Raw genomic sequence first — 15,881 nt, forward strand, 5'->3', positions numbered from 1 at the left:
TCTAGAAGATAATAGATCATACATCTTTTCTTATTTACCAAATCACCTAGAAGGGCTCCTATTTTCAAAAAGTATATTTTCTCTCCCTTCTCTTTTAAAATATATAATGTTGTCCTTCTGTATTTTTTTTTTTTTCTGGAGGAAGGATGCCCTGCTCTCATATAATGTCACTTAAACTAATCTATATTTTTTGTTTTTCCCATTTTCTCTGTACTGTTTTAACCAGAAGTCTTTGGGTAGAGTAATGGAACACAGTTCTGTTAAAAGAAGTGGTGAGACAAAAAGGCAACTTGACATAGTCTTCAAATAAACAGAATCCTGTCTAATATAATTGGACAGCAGTATGTAATTTGGGTAGAAGCAAAAAACAGCTGTGATGACTTCAATTTGTACCTTAGAGAATGAGCTCTGGCTCGGAGTCTCTCAAGGCACAAAACCTGGTAGACAGCTTTTACTGGTGGCCTACATCTCTGATTTGGATAAGAAAAAAAAAATAGTATCATATACAAATAAAAATCCTTTTGCAAGAGCTTGGAATCAAATTAAGATTTTGTATCTGTAAATATTTATTGCTTATATAAGGAAAATATAATATAGCTCATGCAATGCAAACACTATTGGATAAATGCCTTCAGAACAGACGTGACCATATGGTAGAATTGCAATGCTGACTCTGAAATTAAGTCTGAGGACTGTCCATTGAGAGCCTTCATAATCACCTTGTCACTGTGAGTGCTATCTGGCTATTTTCTTTTGAAGTACACCTGAGGAGAAAAAAGACAAACACAACATGTTTAGAAGTTTTAAAGTCCTTCTCTCTAAGGCAGTGTGTTTCTAGGCTTCCCCAGTGGTCTAGTGGTAAGAATTAACCTGCCAAAGCAAAGGGACACAGGTTCGATCCTTGGTCCAGGAAGATCCCACATGCCATGAATAAACTGGGCCCATGTGCCACAACTACGGAGGCTGTGTGCCGCAACTACTGAAGCCCAAGGACCCTGGAAGCTGTGCTCTGCAACAAGAGAAGCCACCACAATGAGAACCCTGAACACCCTGAAGAAGCCCATAATCCACACTTGCCACAACTAGAGAATGCCTGCGCACAGCAACAGAAACACAATGCAGCCAAACATAAGAAAACAAAATTTTAAAAAGTTGACAGTCTGACAGCTTGTTCTCTTAAGGGGATTGAGCACATGCAGAGATAATGTCAAGAAGATACTCAACTGGGATGGGAATCAGGATAAGTATTTCGTTATGTCTTTCCATAGGGGTAACCTGAGCCAGTGGCAGGACTGAAATCCAACAGTGATGTTCTGCCACCCTGTGAACCTGGGTGATAGTCCAGCCTTGGCTCCCATGTGACAGAAGGAGCACAAAGTTCTCAGAGTGGACACAGAATGCAGAATCTAGGGCAGCCCTCAGCCTCCCCCAGTAATTGCCCCTCTGTGCTCCCTGGACCAGGTCTGTGACCTTGGGTGAGCCCTGGACCCAATCTCCTCATCTATGACATGGGTAAAAGTGGACCATCATGAGATTAAGTGAAATCATATATGTGAGAACAATGTAAAACAAATTATAAAGAACTAGCATATTAAAAAGCAGAGACATTACTTTGCCAACAAAGGTCCATCTAGTCAAGACTATGGTTTTTCCAGTGATCATGTATGGATGTGAGAGTTGGACTGTGAAGAAAGTTGAGCTTTCTCAGTTAGCTGAGCACTGAAGAATTGATGCTTTTGAACTATGGTGTTGGAGAAGACTCTTGAGAGTCCCTTGGACTGCAAGGAGATCCAACCAGTCCATCCTAAAGGAGATCAGTCCTGGGTGTTCATTGGTGGGACTGATGCTGAAGCTGAAACTCCAATACTTTGGCCACCTCATGCGAAGAGTTGACTCATTGGAAAAGTCCCTGATGCTGGGAGGGATTGGAGGCAGGAGGAGAAGGGGACGACAGAGGATGGGATGGCTGGATGGCATCACTGACTCGATGGACATGAGTTTGGGTAAACTTCGGAAGTTGGTGATAGACAGGGAGGCCTGGAGTGCTGTGATTCATAGGGTCACAAAGAGTCGGATGCGACAGAGCGACTAAATGAACACAAATGTAACTTACCACTAATATTGTTAGAGTAGGTGCAGGATTACTAGACCAGGAATACAAGATTTATAGTTCTATGACCTGTGTTTACTTCTGCATGAATGTTACACTTGATTTAAAAAATTCATTGAAAGAAAAGATTTCTAATTCTGTATCTGCTGCAAATTAGTTTAACACCACTTATATATTAGTACATAGGGCCATCTCTAAGGTGTCTTAGTTACCTCACCTGTAAAATGAGGGTGCTGAAACCTATTATCTTATCTGGACCTATCCAAAATTCTGTGATCAATTTCCCATTACTCAATGTCTTGATAATATACAGTGATAACAGTTTTTAAATGAAGACTTTGACACATAGGTGGGGACAGTTTCTTTGATGTGAAATACCTAAGCTCAAAAGACCAAAAGGTTTGGGAGATTCCTGGCTGTTCTGTGACTAGGTTATATAGGGAATCACAAATGACTATCAAATCTTCGGAAGTAAGGTTTGACTGGGAGACACACTAGAGTAGTTGAAAGCACTCTGATTTTCAGGCATAAAAATATATATATAGGGCTCCAAGTGCAGCTACTCTATATCTGCATACAATATAAGTACTTTGAAAAGTTCAGAACACAGACTGTCATCCCTGAACCTAAATTTGAATGACTCTGTCAACTATTCACCCAGTTCTGTGACCCTGTGCAATTTCCTACCCTTTGAACAGTGAAAGGTACAGCTTTTCATTTCTTCATTTCTGAGGAGGAAGAATGAGATGAAATAGGGACAGATGGAATTTAAGGTATATTTCAGATAAACTTTTCATAAAGTAGTACTTATATGCTGGGGCATATTTTCTTTAAGTGATATTTTAAATATTACACAAGTAATTTTATTCTACATACAAGTGAAAATCTGGGAAATGCAGAAAAGTATAAAGAAGGAAATATGACCCATGATTTAATGTCCAGAGATAAAGTTTCAACAGGAAGCTTCATTCCACCCTGAGCCATGCATCTCAAGGGGCAAGAACACCAGACCTTCCCTCCCTCCATCAACCCCACTCCCACCTTGTTCCAGAAAGAATTACAGGAAGCTACATGACATTGGTTAAGTCCCTTAACCAAACCTCAGTTACCACATTTGTAGGACCTGACCATTGTTAGGAAGACGCCACGTGACCTGAATGTTATCCATTGAGAACCCTTCTCACACTCTGTACACTGCTTATTGCTTCACACACCTCATCTCTGAGAAAGTGCTTTGTAAACCTTCAAGCACCATTCTGACTACGGAGTTAGGTATTGTGAGTTCTTGATTTGTCCTGATGAAAATTTCATCTTCTAGAAGGTAGAGGAAGCATGGGGGTGGGGGGCGGTAACTGGATCTAAGTCTAAACAACAGGAATTAGGGAGAAAGTGACAGTATCAGGTAGGTATTTTCTTTACAGATTAGAAAACAGAAGCGACCTACACTTTTCCCTGGTAGATCTTCTTAGACCCAAAATATTCCAAAAATTTTTCCTTAAACTCTCAAATTTGCTGGATGTCCCTTGATAGCACTTGTATTACAAACGTGCTGAGCACCAATCAGAATGAAATGTAAAGGTTCTGCAAAATGAGAGTGTTCTGTGTTCCATGAGAATCTGAACCCAGAGTCCAACTGTGTGGGAAGTCCAATCTGCCATCTCTAACTACACACACATCCTGACCCCACCCCACCACTGCTGCATATTCTGAGCAGATCTGCCTTCCACCTGCCACATGTTATTAAGACCCAGTCATGAAACTTAGTTTCTGGAAGCTTCTAATTGAAAAGGGCACAGAGTGCTTATTACCAGACCCCTAGTGTTAAGAAGGCAATGGCAATCCACTCCAGTACTCTTGCCTGGAAAATCCCATGGACAGAGGAGCCTGGTAGGCTGCAGTCCACAGGGTCGCTAAGAGTTGGACACGACTGAGCAACTTCACTTTCACTTTTCACTTTCATGCATTGGAGAAAGAAATGGCAACCCACTCCAGTGTTCTTGCCTGGAGAATCCCAGGGACGGCGGAGCCTGGTGGGCTGCCGTCTGTGGGGTCGCACAGAGTCGGACATGACTGAAGCGGCATAGCAGCAGCAGCAGCAGTGTTAAGCGTGAACCCTGGAGATGAACTCTAATTAGAACTCTCTGCAGCAGGCTTACCCGTTTTGCTGTTTCAGTGAGAGCAACAGCCTCGGCCTCGCCCAGTTGTTGTACCATCTTGTAAAATACGCTGTTTTTATTGAGCAGCAAAACATGTGGCTTATCATATTCTTCCAGTTTCCCTGAATCCAAGACCTGTTAATCAGCAGAAAAAAATAAAAGCCACAGTATACAGTGTTTTGCAATAAAGTATTATAACTCAGACAATATTTTGTAAAGCAACAGGAGGAGAAGAGTAGAGAAAATCTATTTGGGTGGTAGACCTGGCTGGTGTTTTAATGGTTTGATTGCCTTATTCTACTAGGCAGACAAAGGCCTAACCTGACCTTTTATTATAACATTATAGGAAAGGAAGAAAAATGAAAGTTTTCAGCTGTGTGTGATATTTTAAAATTCTGCCAAAGGCATTTGGGGTAGTTATCATTAGTCAGTCTTTTAGCTCAAACTCTGAGCTTTGAAGGTTATTTATACAGATACACAGAGTTGGGAAATTTCCTGGTTCAAGAAAATCAAACTCAATTTATCTAAAAAGTAGGTTAATGTCAGACAAACCAGATGGCAGTGACCTGACAGCAAATTAATTGTCAAGTTGGTTTGATAGAATATGAACAATATTTGGGAAAAAAGTAAATAACTCCAGAGTTTCATTAGGGTTGTGAACTAAACAATTGCCTGTAGTATCACTAAACAGAGGATGTTGCAACCATCAAGCCCACCACATTAGAGCTGCCCTAACACTACGCCCCGAAGGAACTCAGGATGGAAAGAGAACACTGCAGCCTCTCCCAGCAGCACACCCTGAGGAGACTCAGGAGGAGAAAAAGACAAGACCCTGGCCCCAGATAGCTAAGATGCATATCAAACGAAGCATTTCAGTGAGCCCAGACTTTGCATCTTCCCATAAATAGGAAAGCCCTAAATTCATTAACTTGAGACATCTGGTTTTCTTGAAAAGTAACCTTTCGTTGTTCTGACTACCTGGTCTTTTGTTGCAAAAACTCATATGTACCCTGGCTTCCTCTCTTGAGTCTTCAGAACCATTTCTCAGCATTATCTAAGATGCTGTGTCCTGGGCTTGAAGTCCTCACTCAGGCCGTTCGCCACATAAAACATATCTCTCAATGTCATGGTTGTGTTTTCTTTTTAGTTGATAGGGTCCTGGATTGTTGGCTGCTAAGAGGGGCAGAATCCCTAGTCTGAGAGGGTAAAATGCTTCTTCAGCTTAACTTTGTAGTTTATTACTCTCAGAGTGAAAGACTGGCAAAAGGAGCTGCTACATAGCAGCATTAGCAGAATTGCTCTGCACAGAAGAAATCTCTAGAAGTCCAATTTTTTTCTTTGAATAAGGCTAAAGAAGCAAGTAAGAAATCGAGCTTCAAATTCTAATGCTCACAGCCCACACATTACCTGGGTGGGTAGCCCAATCTGAACTGCAGAAGATTTGAATCTGTTTTCACAAATTTTTTTTTTTTCCATTTATTTTTATTCGTTGGAGGCTAATTACTTTACAATATTGTAGTGGTTTTTGCCATACATTGACATGAATCAGCCATGGATTTACATGTATTCCCCATCCCTATCCCCCCTTCCCACCTCCCTCTCTACCCGATCCCTCTGGGTCTTCCCAATGCACCAGGCCCGACTTGTCTCATGCATCCAACCTGGGCTGGTGATCTGTTTTACCCTAGATAATATGCATGTTTTGATGTTGTTCTCTCGAAACATCCGACCAAACTAGTACAGCCGCTATGGAGAACAGTGTGGAGATTTCTTAAAAAACTGGAAATAGAACTGCCATATGACCCAGCAATCCCGCTCCTGGGCATACACACCAAGGAAACCAGATCTGAAAGAGACACGTGCACCCCAATGTTCATCCCAGCACTGTTTATAATAGCCAGGACATGGAAGCAACCTAGATGTCCATCAGCAGATGAATGGATAAGGAAGCTGTGGTACATATACAGCATGGAATATTACTCAGCCATTAAAAAAGAATTCATTTGAAGCAGTTCTAATGAGATGGATGAAACTGGAGCCCATTATACAGAGTGAAGTAAGCCAAATTGTCTTTCTTTGCTTCTTTTTCTTTCTTTCTTCAGGGGCCTTGGCCCTGAAGGGCGAGGGTCTTTTGGCCCTTTTGTGCACACTGATATTCCCCTAGATGAAAATTAAAAGGGAGAGGAAGGGGCTCTTAACTCTGCCTTTCTACTTTATTAGTGACTTTGTGTAATGGTTTTACAGTAGAAAAGAGAGTCTGAAACCACTGGCTTAAATGACATAGCTATAAAAATAGTTCTGATGTTAGGTGGTACTTAGTTCTTCATTTAGGTCATATTTAGAATAACTGTATCTTAAGAGAATACACTGAAACTCTAAAAGGGAAGCAGGTTATTTTTTCCATATCTAGGTATCACAGTTCATTCCATCCCATGGTATCTAATTGGAAACATTGTCTCATTTTCCAGTTAATTTTTTGTTTACTCCTGTGAATCATTGCTACGGATGGCTTTCTCAAAAGAGTTCAAGAATAATTGAATCTGTCACATCCACATAGTAATTTAAATACTCTATAATATGCCGTGTTACTTTAGACGACCCAAATTGCATAGTTTTACTTAAACATAGCACAATAAAACATAACTACTCCTTTTCATGTTGAAGAAGGAAAAATGCAGTATTAAAACACAGGTCTTTATCACCTGTGGTTAATAGAGAAGACAGTCTCTCCAGCAAGTGGTGTTGGGAAAGCTGGACAGCTACATGAGAATCAATAAAATTAGAATACTCCCACACATCATATACAAAAATAAACTCAAAATGGTTTAAAGACCTAGTATAAGACATGACACCATAAAACTCCTAAAACAGAAATATGCAAGACATTCTCAGACATAAATGGTAGCAATGTTTTCTTAGATCAGTGTCTCAAGGCAAAAGAAATAAAAGCAAAAATAAACAAATGGGACCTAATCAAACTTAGAAACTTTTGCACAGCAAAGGAAATCATCAACAAAATGAAAAGACAACCTACAGATTGGGAAAAAATATTTGCAAATGATGCCACCGACAAGGGGTTAATGAAAAGGCAAGGGGTTGATATCTACTGACAAGTCACACAACTCAATTTTCCTTTGAGGGATGATTTTCTTATTTTATAAAGCCACATCCTAACATTTATAAACCAGCAGGGAAAGAGCAAAGAAAGAAGATGAAAATGAGAGAGAAGAGGCATAGAAGCAGGAAGGAAGGAAATAAAGCTAAGGAAGGAAATTACTAGATTATTAAATTACTAAGGAAGAAAGAACCAATCAAACCTGGAAGATACTAGATGGACATCCAGAAACCAAAACTTGGAGCCTGCTGTGTGTGTACAGTCCAGATATACTGAGTAAGAGATGGGCTGGTTGTTTATCTGCAGTACCTCAGCCCCCATCCACTTTGCTTTTTATACTCTCATCTGTGATGCAGTGGCTGGGTTTCTGCAAATCACGTTTCAGAGTACCCTTGGCCTGCTGGCCCTTTGTTAGGTTCTGCCAGTAGCAGGCACTTGAGGGACACTGAAGGTGGGAGTCAGAGCCAGTGGTCTACCTGGTTTCTGCTGCTCCTGCAGCATCGCCTCAGCAGTGAGATGTGACGAAAGCTCCCAGCTTCTGTTAGCAAATGGAGAACAAGCCCCATCCTGCTCCCTCACAAATATGACCAGCAACTGGGCAGGGACCTCTCCTTGGAGGTCTGAGCACTGACTCTTTACAGCTTCTCCTCTGAGTTCTTAGGTCTGGAGATCTCTCCTAGGACATGATAGCCTCTTCCTAAAATTATTACCCCAGTGTTTCATTTTTCTAGCCCTCTGATTTCTATGTAGCAAATTTCCTGTATTAAGTCCTTTCTGTTGAAATACTTTGTTTTTCTCATGAGGCCCTTTTATCTCATGGACTCATCTCTGACAGCAACAGCTGTGAAATCCTGCAACCTTAGCCAGCGACTTCCTGGCAGTCTAAATGAAAGGCTAACTTTTTGATTAAGGGAATACAAAAATGCTGATGCAGTTGTGACTCAGCCAAAATGATGGTGTTCTACCTCTCTGAAATATGAAGCCATAACTTGGATTTGGCATATTTTCATGGTTGGACATCTTTTAAAAAATGACAATTTAATAAACTTTTAACTCATTATTGACCAGAGATGCATTGATACATCTTTTGTTACCTGAATGTTACTGACCAGAGATGTTTCAATATTCACCTACATAACAAATCACCAGCCACAGATGTTAGTTTTTGCAAAAATCCCCTGGTCAATAATGTGTTAATATAAAAATAGGAAATTACTGGATATATTATTTAATAGACCTTCTGAAAGTATAGTTAAGTACTTGAGTTATTGTCAGGAATGAGAGGGGAAACAGAGAAAATTAAATTACTGGAGGTTCCTATCAAATTTTACAAGGAAGGGTAAGTTGAAAAGCTGAGCATAAATGGAAACAACTGAAACTCTGCAGGTGAGGGTCTTACCATTATCTTGTCACTGTCAACAACGTTGTTCAGTCTGTTTGTGATGGTTAGCACAGAGCATTGAACAAATGTCTCATGGATTGTTTTTTGTATTAACTCATCAGTTCTAGAATTAAAGAAGTTAATTTAGTTCAATATCGACTGGAAAAGTTGACTTAAGACTTTAAAACATCATATGATATTTTTATAATGTTTTTAAAATGGACACTTTAAGGCATAATCTTGCTCCTAAAAACATAACTATAAAAGCTCTTAGAAATTTACTATTTTTCATAAAACAATGGAAAATAGTCTTCCTTCAAAATTGCTTGAAAGTATCAGGAGCTAGATTTAGGAATATAGCTCTCTCAGGATCCCTCATAATAACATTAACACCATATAACATGTCTTGGTTTCTTTTGTTTTCTGGAATTAATATTAACAAGAGATATCTTTAAGACAATGAGAGCTCTTAGAAATTTTTCTTAGCATTGCTAAAAGCTTTCCATTTACCACATTTAAATCTTGGATACCAGGTTTTATAGATCTCAGCTCATTACCTTGGATCCACGTTTGATGTGGCTTCATCAATAATCAGTATCCGATTTTTCCTGAGAAAAGCCCTGGCAAGGCACAATAGTTGTCTCTGTCCAACACTCAAGTTTGATCCTAATTCTGCTAATTCAGTATCCATTTTACCAGGAAGACCTTGGATGGTTTCTTTAAGTTGTACCTGTGGATACAGTAAAAACTTTTTCCTAAACAAACTGCCACTGAATAGACAAGCCTCCTGGGCTTCCCTTGTGGCTCAGCTGGTAAAGAGCCCACCTGCAATGCTGGAGACCTGGGCATGACCTCTGGTTGGGAAGATCTCCTGGAGAAGGGAAAGGCTACCCACTCCAGTATTCTGACCTGGAGAATTCCATGGACTGTATAGTACATGGTGTCACAAAGAGTCAGGCATGACTGAGCACCTTCCACTTTCACTTAGACATTAGGGCTTTGAAGTCCTCACACTCTTATGTGCATGTACAGCCAGGTAATGGAGAGAGCTATTACCAATTAGCATTCACTGAGAAAGATGCTAGAGTCTAGTCAGGACAGAAAGATTTCAGTGTCCCCTACATGTTGTGGAACCTTCTTACTTCTCAAAAAGAAAGGCTGGTGTGGGCTGGAAGGAGACAGGGAAATGCAATTAATAGAAGAGGAAGAGGTTGTACCAGAGCAGGACCGGCAGTAAATGAAGTCAAGGGAGAGCCCATTCACCTTAATACAAGGCCCAGGAAGTGGACATGTGAGTTGTCCCACAGCAAGGGCTGAACCATGAGATTCCTAAATTAGCAAACACTGCTGATGCCCAGATTTCTGTATCTTGGTTTCCTGTGTGATGAGACATACTTGCATCCTAACAGAGACACTATAATGTTGAACATTTAACTGCATGCTCCCAGTTTGGACATAACAGACTATATTCTTAATCGCATATATCCTAGTATCTAAGCTGTTTTGCTCTTTTAACAGAAGCAACACATCAATGATTCATTTCCAGAGCATTATCGACTGTACTCTTTTAGCCTTTGAGTGATAAAGTGCTCACTCATGTGATAAAGTCACTACTCATGTTATATCTGTAGAGTTGCCCTTGCTTTTTAGGTGCCCCAATTGGCACTAATTTTTGATAAGCCTTCTTCAGTTGACCATCAGCTGGCTATTATTCAGTATATGAAAAATGTATTTTTGGCATATTCTGAAAAATAACCAAGATGAATTGGGCTCCATTCTTAGGACTGTCTTCTTTTTGAATGCCCATATCTGCCAAGAGTGAAGGAGGACATAGGTTAAGAGAATTTTTTCTTTTAATGGAAGTTCTTAAAGAAGAAAACATATTGGTGCCCTCCCACTCACTTGCAGGTATAAGAGAATTTTTTCTTTTAATGGAAGTTCTTAAAGAAGAAAACATATTGGTGCCCTCCCACTCACTTGCAGGTCAACTCTATGAGTTTGGGTTCGCATGTTCCACTTAGAATCATTTATAAACCAATGACTTCGGTTTTTAGTTCACTTGAAAATTGATCTCACTGCTTTAGTGACAGCTCTTAGAGTGAGGAATCATCTCATCATTCTGTTTCTCTAGAAATTATTTATTTATGACATTTGTATGTTTTTCAATGAAAGATGTGGTAGTTTTTCTTTTTAAAAGTCATAAACAATTCCTAGAGAAACAAAGTGATGGAATGATTTCTCACTCTAAGACATATCAACAAAGTAACAGGGTCAATTCCAGAGGCAATACATGGAAACTACACTCTTCACTTTGTGAAATGAACTCATGTTTATTTCTTTTCATAGAAAGCTCCAAATGTAGTTTAAATAAAGGTAGATCTTAGTGTCGTCCACCACTTCCACCACCTCATCATTTTCAGAATTGTGAGGCTACTAAATTTTGGCTCGTAGAGAAGAATTAAGTTTGGGCCAAGTTCTAAGGTAGCTTTTGACAAGATTTGTCTCCCATTTAATGTTTCCTCTCTGTCCTTGGAACAATGTGTTCTAAAATTCTGGAGTAATTTTAGTACCTGAGAATCTGTGAAGACATATCTTGAGCTAGGGAACAAATAGAAAAATAAATTGCCAGTACTTCCAGTTTTATTTTGTTTTTTTTTTAAGATACCACACTATCACCATTAAATACACCCTGTGGTTTCAAGATCAGTGGGTTATCCTATCTTTATCTTTGATCGTTAAGTATACGCCTCACTTCTTCTCTTCTAGAATTTCACTGTAGAAAGACTCACAAATTTAAATGAAATCAGGAGTCCACAACTTCTCAAGTAGAAGGTGAAGCAGTCAGCCTGATTTAGGAAAATAAAATCCCTATGTTGTTGGAAAGCAGGGTGGGTGTATAAAGACTGTCTGCTGACATCTTTCAGAAGCCAGAATTACTGGCAGGAAATCATCAGACCTCCAAATCTGCCTGCTCGCAGTCAAGGCTCATCTGTATATTACAGATCTCAGAGCTTCCCTGGAAGAGTGACACTAAATGACAAACGCACCAATTCAAAACAACATGGACAATCAGTCGTTTGGATTTTTGTAAAAAACAATTTTTTAAAAAAGAAATAAGCCACACTTCTCTGAAATGAAGTGGTCAATCAAATATTTAATACCTATGTATTAAGGGTTACTTTTTAAAAGCAAAAGATTAAGCTAGGGCCTATGAAAAATTGGAAAGTCTGACTGTATTTTAGAAGTCTAAATACAGTTTCTGCCATCAATTTGCAAAACTAGGGCCAATACACAAAATAATTTGTATCAAAGTATACAAACCAACAGCAAATTAACAAGTCAAAATCCTTTGCCTGCGAGGGTGAGAAGATTCACAGAAGCGGGCCAAAAGGACATATAATACAAATAACAGAAAATTCTCTATAAATGAATGTATCCATAAAAAAAACTTGGCAAATCTCCAGGATCTCTTACCTACATTCATGCTGCAGCATTAAAAGGACCTGATTGTCAATAAATAACTATCACATTTCAATTATATAATTTACCTTTATAGATACTTTCTTCTGAAACCTCATAGCATTTTATTAGTATGATCTCATTTATCTTTCAGTTAATAATGAAAAACTACTTAGTTGCCTCCACTTAGTTGATATTCCTTAAGACCAGATGAATAAAATGAACATTGCAAGGTAATAAAGGTAAATAATTCACTTGGTCACTTAGTAGAATTTGAACCCATAATTATAACTTCTCATTTAGTGTTCTATTTAAGACAAGAAAATGTATCTAGTTGCTTTGGGTATTAGAAGGAAAGCTAAAATGAAAGCATATGGCATTATCTTGTTGCTTTCCATCACTATTATATACATATTTTAATTTACTCATGTACCCAAATTATCAGTGTTCTCCAAGCAGGTAAGCAAAGTCAGTTAAACCAATAAACTCTCCTTAATTACCTGAAAGTGAAAAGTGAAAGTGAAAGTTGCTCAGTTCTGTCTGACTCTTTGTGACCCCATGGACTATAGCATCCATGGAATTCTCCAGGCCAGAATACTGGAGTGGGTAGCCTTTCCCTTCTTCGGGAGATCTTCACAACTCTGCACTACTATAAATGTACATACTCATATACTGATGCTAACAAGTTAATTTCATTACAAAGATTACCTCTTCTAAGGCATTCCATAGATCCTCCTCCTTATGCTCATTAAAAGGATCCAGATTTGTCTTCATTGTTCCAATGAATAAAACTGGTTCCTAAATATCCCCAAACAGGAAATTTTATTAGTGCAACATCTTTCATCTTGTTTGTATGCTTACAGAACAGAATTAAAGTGCCAAAATAATCCCCCTCACAATTCACTATAATCGTTAATAATAAGGCTGCAAATGCTTGTTTATAAAATAGCATCTTTAAATTAACCTCCCACTGTAGAAAGTATGCTCAAAAATATCTCTGGACCATTGGACACTAACAAAAGAAAATCTTGAAAAGTGTCACCTTAAGAAGAAAAAGAAGATTTGATTTTTCAAAAATGCCTTCCTGGTAACGTCTTGCTATTCAGTCGCTCAGTCATGTCTGACTCTTTGTGACCCCATAGACTGCTTCCCCTCAATTATCTGTTTCCCCCGAAAACGAGGATATACTCATTGGAGGAACTTTACATCAAGAAAACTAGATAAACTCATTGTCAATCCTGGTATGATGCTAGGAAATACCAATAGCACAATTAGTTGTGGTTTGTGCCTCAAAGCAAACCCATTAAATTTCTGCACACTGGCAGTGAAGAATGAACTAGGATATTTTCTCCATCGGTAAAACAGCCTTCTGGAATAGGGACTCTCTCCACACGTGTGAATAGAACATCTGCACACATAACAAAGTGAATGTCAGCTCCTGGTGTGGTTCCTCTGTTCACGGAGAGATCTCCTCTGATCCTGCACTAGCTGGTCCCCACATTCTCTCACCTGTGCGTCAGGATGACCTGCCTCATAGAACCTCATTATTAACTGCAAGGTCGGGAGGACTTGAAACCCACTGTGACATGAGCAATAATAATATTATTTTAAATAGCCCAAGCCAGGCTTCAGCAATACTTGAACCGAGAACTTCCAGATGTTCAAACTGGTTTTAGAAAAGGCAGAGGAACCAGAGATCAAATTGCCAATATCCGCTGGATCATCAAAAAAGCAAGAGAGTTCCAGAAAAACATCTATTTCTGCTTTATTGACTATGCCAAAGCCTTCGACTGTGTAGATCACAATAAACTGTGGAAAATTCTAAAAGAGATGGGAATACCAGACCACCTGACCTGCCTCTTGAGAAACCTGTATTCAGGTCAGGAAGCAACAGTTAGAACTGGACATAGAACAACAGACTGTTTCCAAATAGGAAAAGGAGTGTGTCAAGGCGCTATACCGTCACCCTGCTTATTTAACTTATATGCAGAGTACATCATGAGAAACACTGGGCTGGAAAAAACACAAGCTGGAATCAAGATTGCTAGGAGAAATATCAATAACCTCAGATATGCAGATGACACCACCCTTATGGCAGAGAGTGAAGGGGAACTGAAAAACCTCTTGATGAAAGTGAAAGAGGAGAGTGAAAAAGTTGGCTTAAAGCTCAACATTCAGAAAACTAAGATCATGGCATCTGGTCCCATCACCTCATGGGAAATAGATGGGGAGACAGTGGAAACAGTGACAGACTTTATTTTTTTGGGCTCCAAAATCACTGCGGATGGTGACTGCAGCCATGAAATTAAAAGACGCTTACTCCTTGGAAGGAAAGTTATGACCAACCTAGATAGCATATTAAAAAGCAGAGTCATTACTTTGCCAACAAAGGTCTGTCTGGTCAAGGCCATGGTTTTTCCAGTGGTCATGTATGGATGTGAGAGTTGGACTGTGAAGAAAGCTGAGTGCCGAAAAATTGATGCTTTTGAACTGTGGTGTTGGAGAAGACTCTTGAGAGTCCCTTGGACTGCGGAGATCCAACCAGTCCATCCTGAAGGAGATCAGTCCTGGGTGTTCATTGGAAGGACTGATGCTGAAGCTGAAACTCCAATACTTTGACCACCTCATGCGAAGAGTTGACTCATTGGAAAAGACCCTGATGCTGGGAGGGATTGGGGGCAGGAAGAGAAGGGGACAACAGCGGATGAGATGGCTGGATGGCACCACTGACTCGATGGGCATGAGTTTGAGTAGACTCCGGGAGTTTGTGATGGACAGGGAGGCCTGCGTGCTGCGATTCATGGGGTCGCAAAGAGTTGGACACGACAGAGCGACTAAACTGAACTGAACTGATTCATCTGCTTTGGGAGGAACCACAAGGAAATTACTATGGAAATATATGCCTTGCTGGGTTTCATGAGAAAATACATAAGCCCACATAGGCCATTTGCATTTTCCTCTGGAAGACTCTAGTAAGCCAGGCCACAAGAATATGAGCAGCAGAGAGGAACCCAACTGTCTCCTTTCAGTGAAGGGGTCAGAACAAGGGGAGGCACATGTGTGGGAACAAGAGGAGACCTGACTCTTCCACAAGTGTCTGGAACTGCTTGGAATCACCAGCCTCAGATCCCGCCTGGTCTTGGGGCTGGACTTTCCTCCTCACTTCACAAAAGCCTGAGAAGAAAGATGAAGAAGACAGACATTTCTTCTCTCCAGCCATGAAGGAGAATGACACTCAGAGAGCCTCCCTCTCTTTCCCTATTGTCTTATTTTCAAGTCTGGTGAGAAATAGACGCAGAATTGTGTGCCACCAAAAGGATGTATCCCTGAGAAAAATCCAAAATTAAAAAGACATTATAGAGAGAGCTTCATTTGCCCAAAGTTGATTAAGTGCCAGATATACCTCCAAAGCACTGAAAATCACTGGTCACACGACATCTCAAAATGATTACTGAATAGCACTGAAAAATGTCAGGCACAAATTTAAGGTCTCCATTAAAACTCTCTAATTTAGAATCAAAGACTGAACAACCATGTAAGCAATGGTAAGAGTTCCTCATCAAGGGAATAATCATCATTCTACTTTAGGTTTTTATAAAAAATTGCTTCTTATAACTATTACCTCTAAGAGTCTAGGATGCAGGTGATTTCCCTTCCTTT

The 15,881-nt window shown here is 39.7% G+C and overlaps 1 protein-coding gene across 1 annotated transcript in view; it reads right to left on the reverse strand.

Annotated features, from left to right (window-relative positions):
* Positions 1-743: 743 nt before the first annotated feature.
* Positions 744-15,881, reverse strand: part of LOC136144201 (ATP-binding cassette sub-family C member 4-like) — a 111,911-nt gene continuing 96,773 nt past the window's right edge. The window contains exons 27-31 of the mRNA XM_065901896.1: positions 12,930-13,019; positions 9,320-9,492; positions 8,781-8,886; positions 4,267-4,401; positions 744-764 (exon numbers count right to left, since the gene is read on the reverse strand). Coding sequence (XP_065757968.1) covers positions 744-764; positions 4,267-4,401; positions 8,781-8,886; positions 9,320-9,492; positions 12,930-13,019 — 525 coding nt within the window. The remainder of the gene's footprint in view (positions 765-4,266; positions 4,402-8,780; positions 8,887-9,319; positions 9,493-12,929; positions 13,020-15,881) is intronic.

This window comes from Muntiacus reevesi, chromosome 11, assembly GCF_963930625.1.
Source record: "Muntiacus reevesi chromosome 11, mMunRee1.1, whole genome shotgun sequence".
Classification (NCBI taxonomy): Eukaryota; Metazoa; Chordata; class Mammalia; order Artiodactyla; family Cervidae; genus Muntiacus; species Muntiacus reevesi.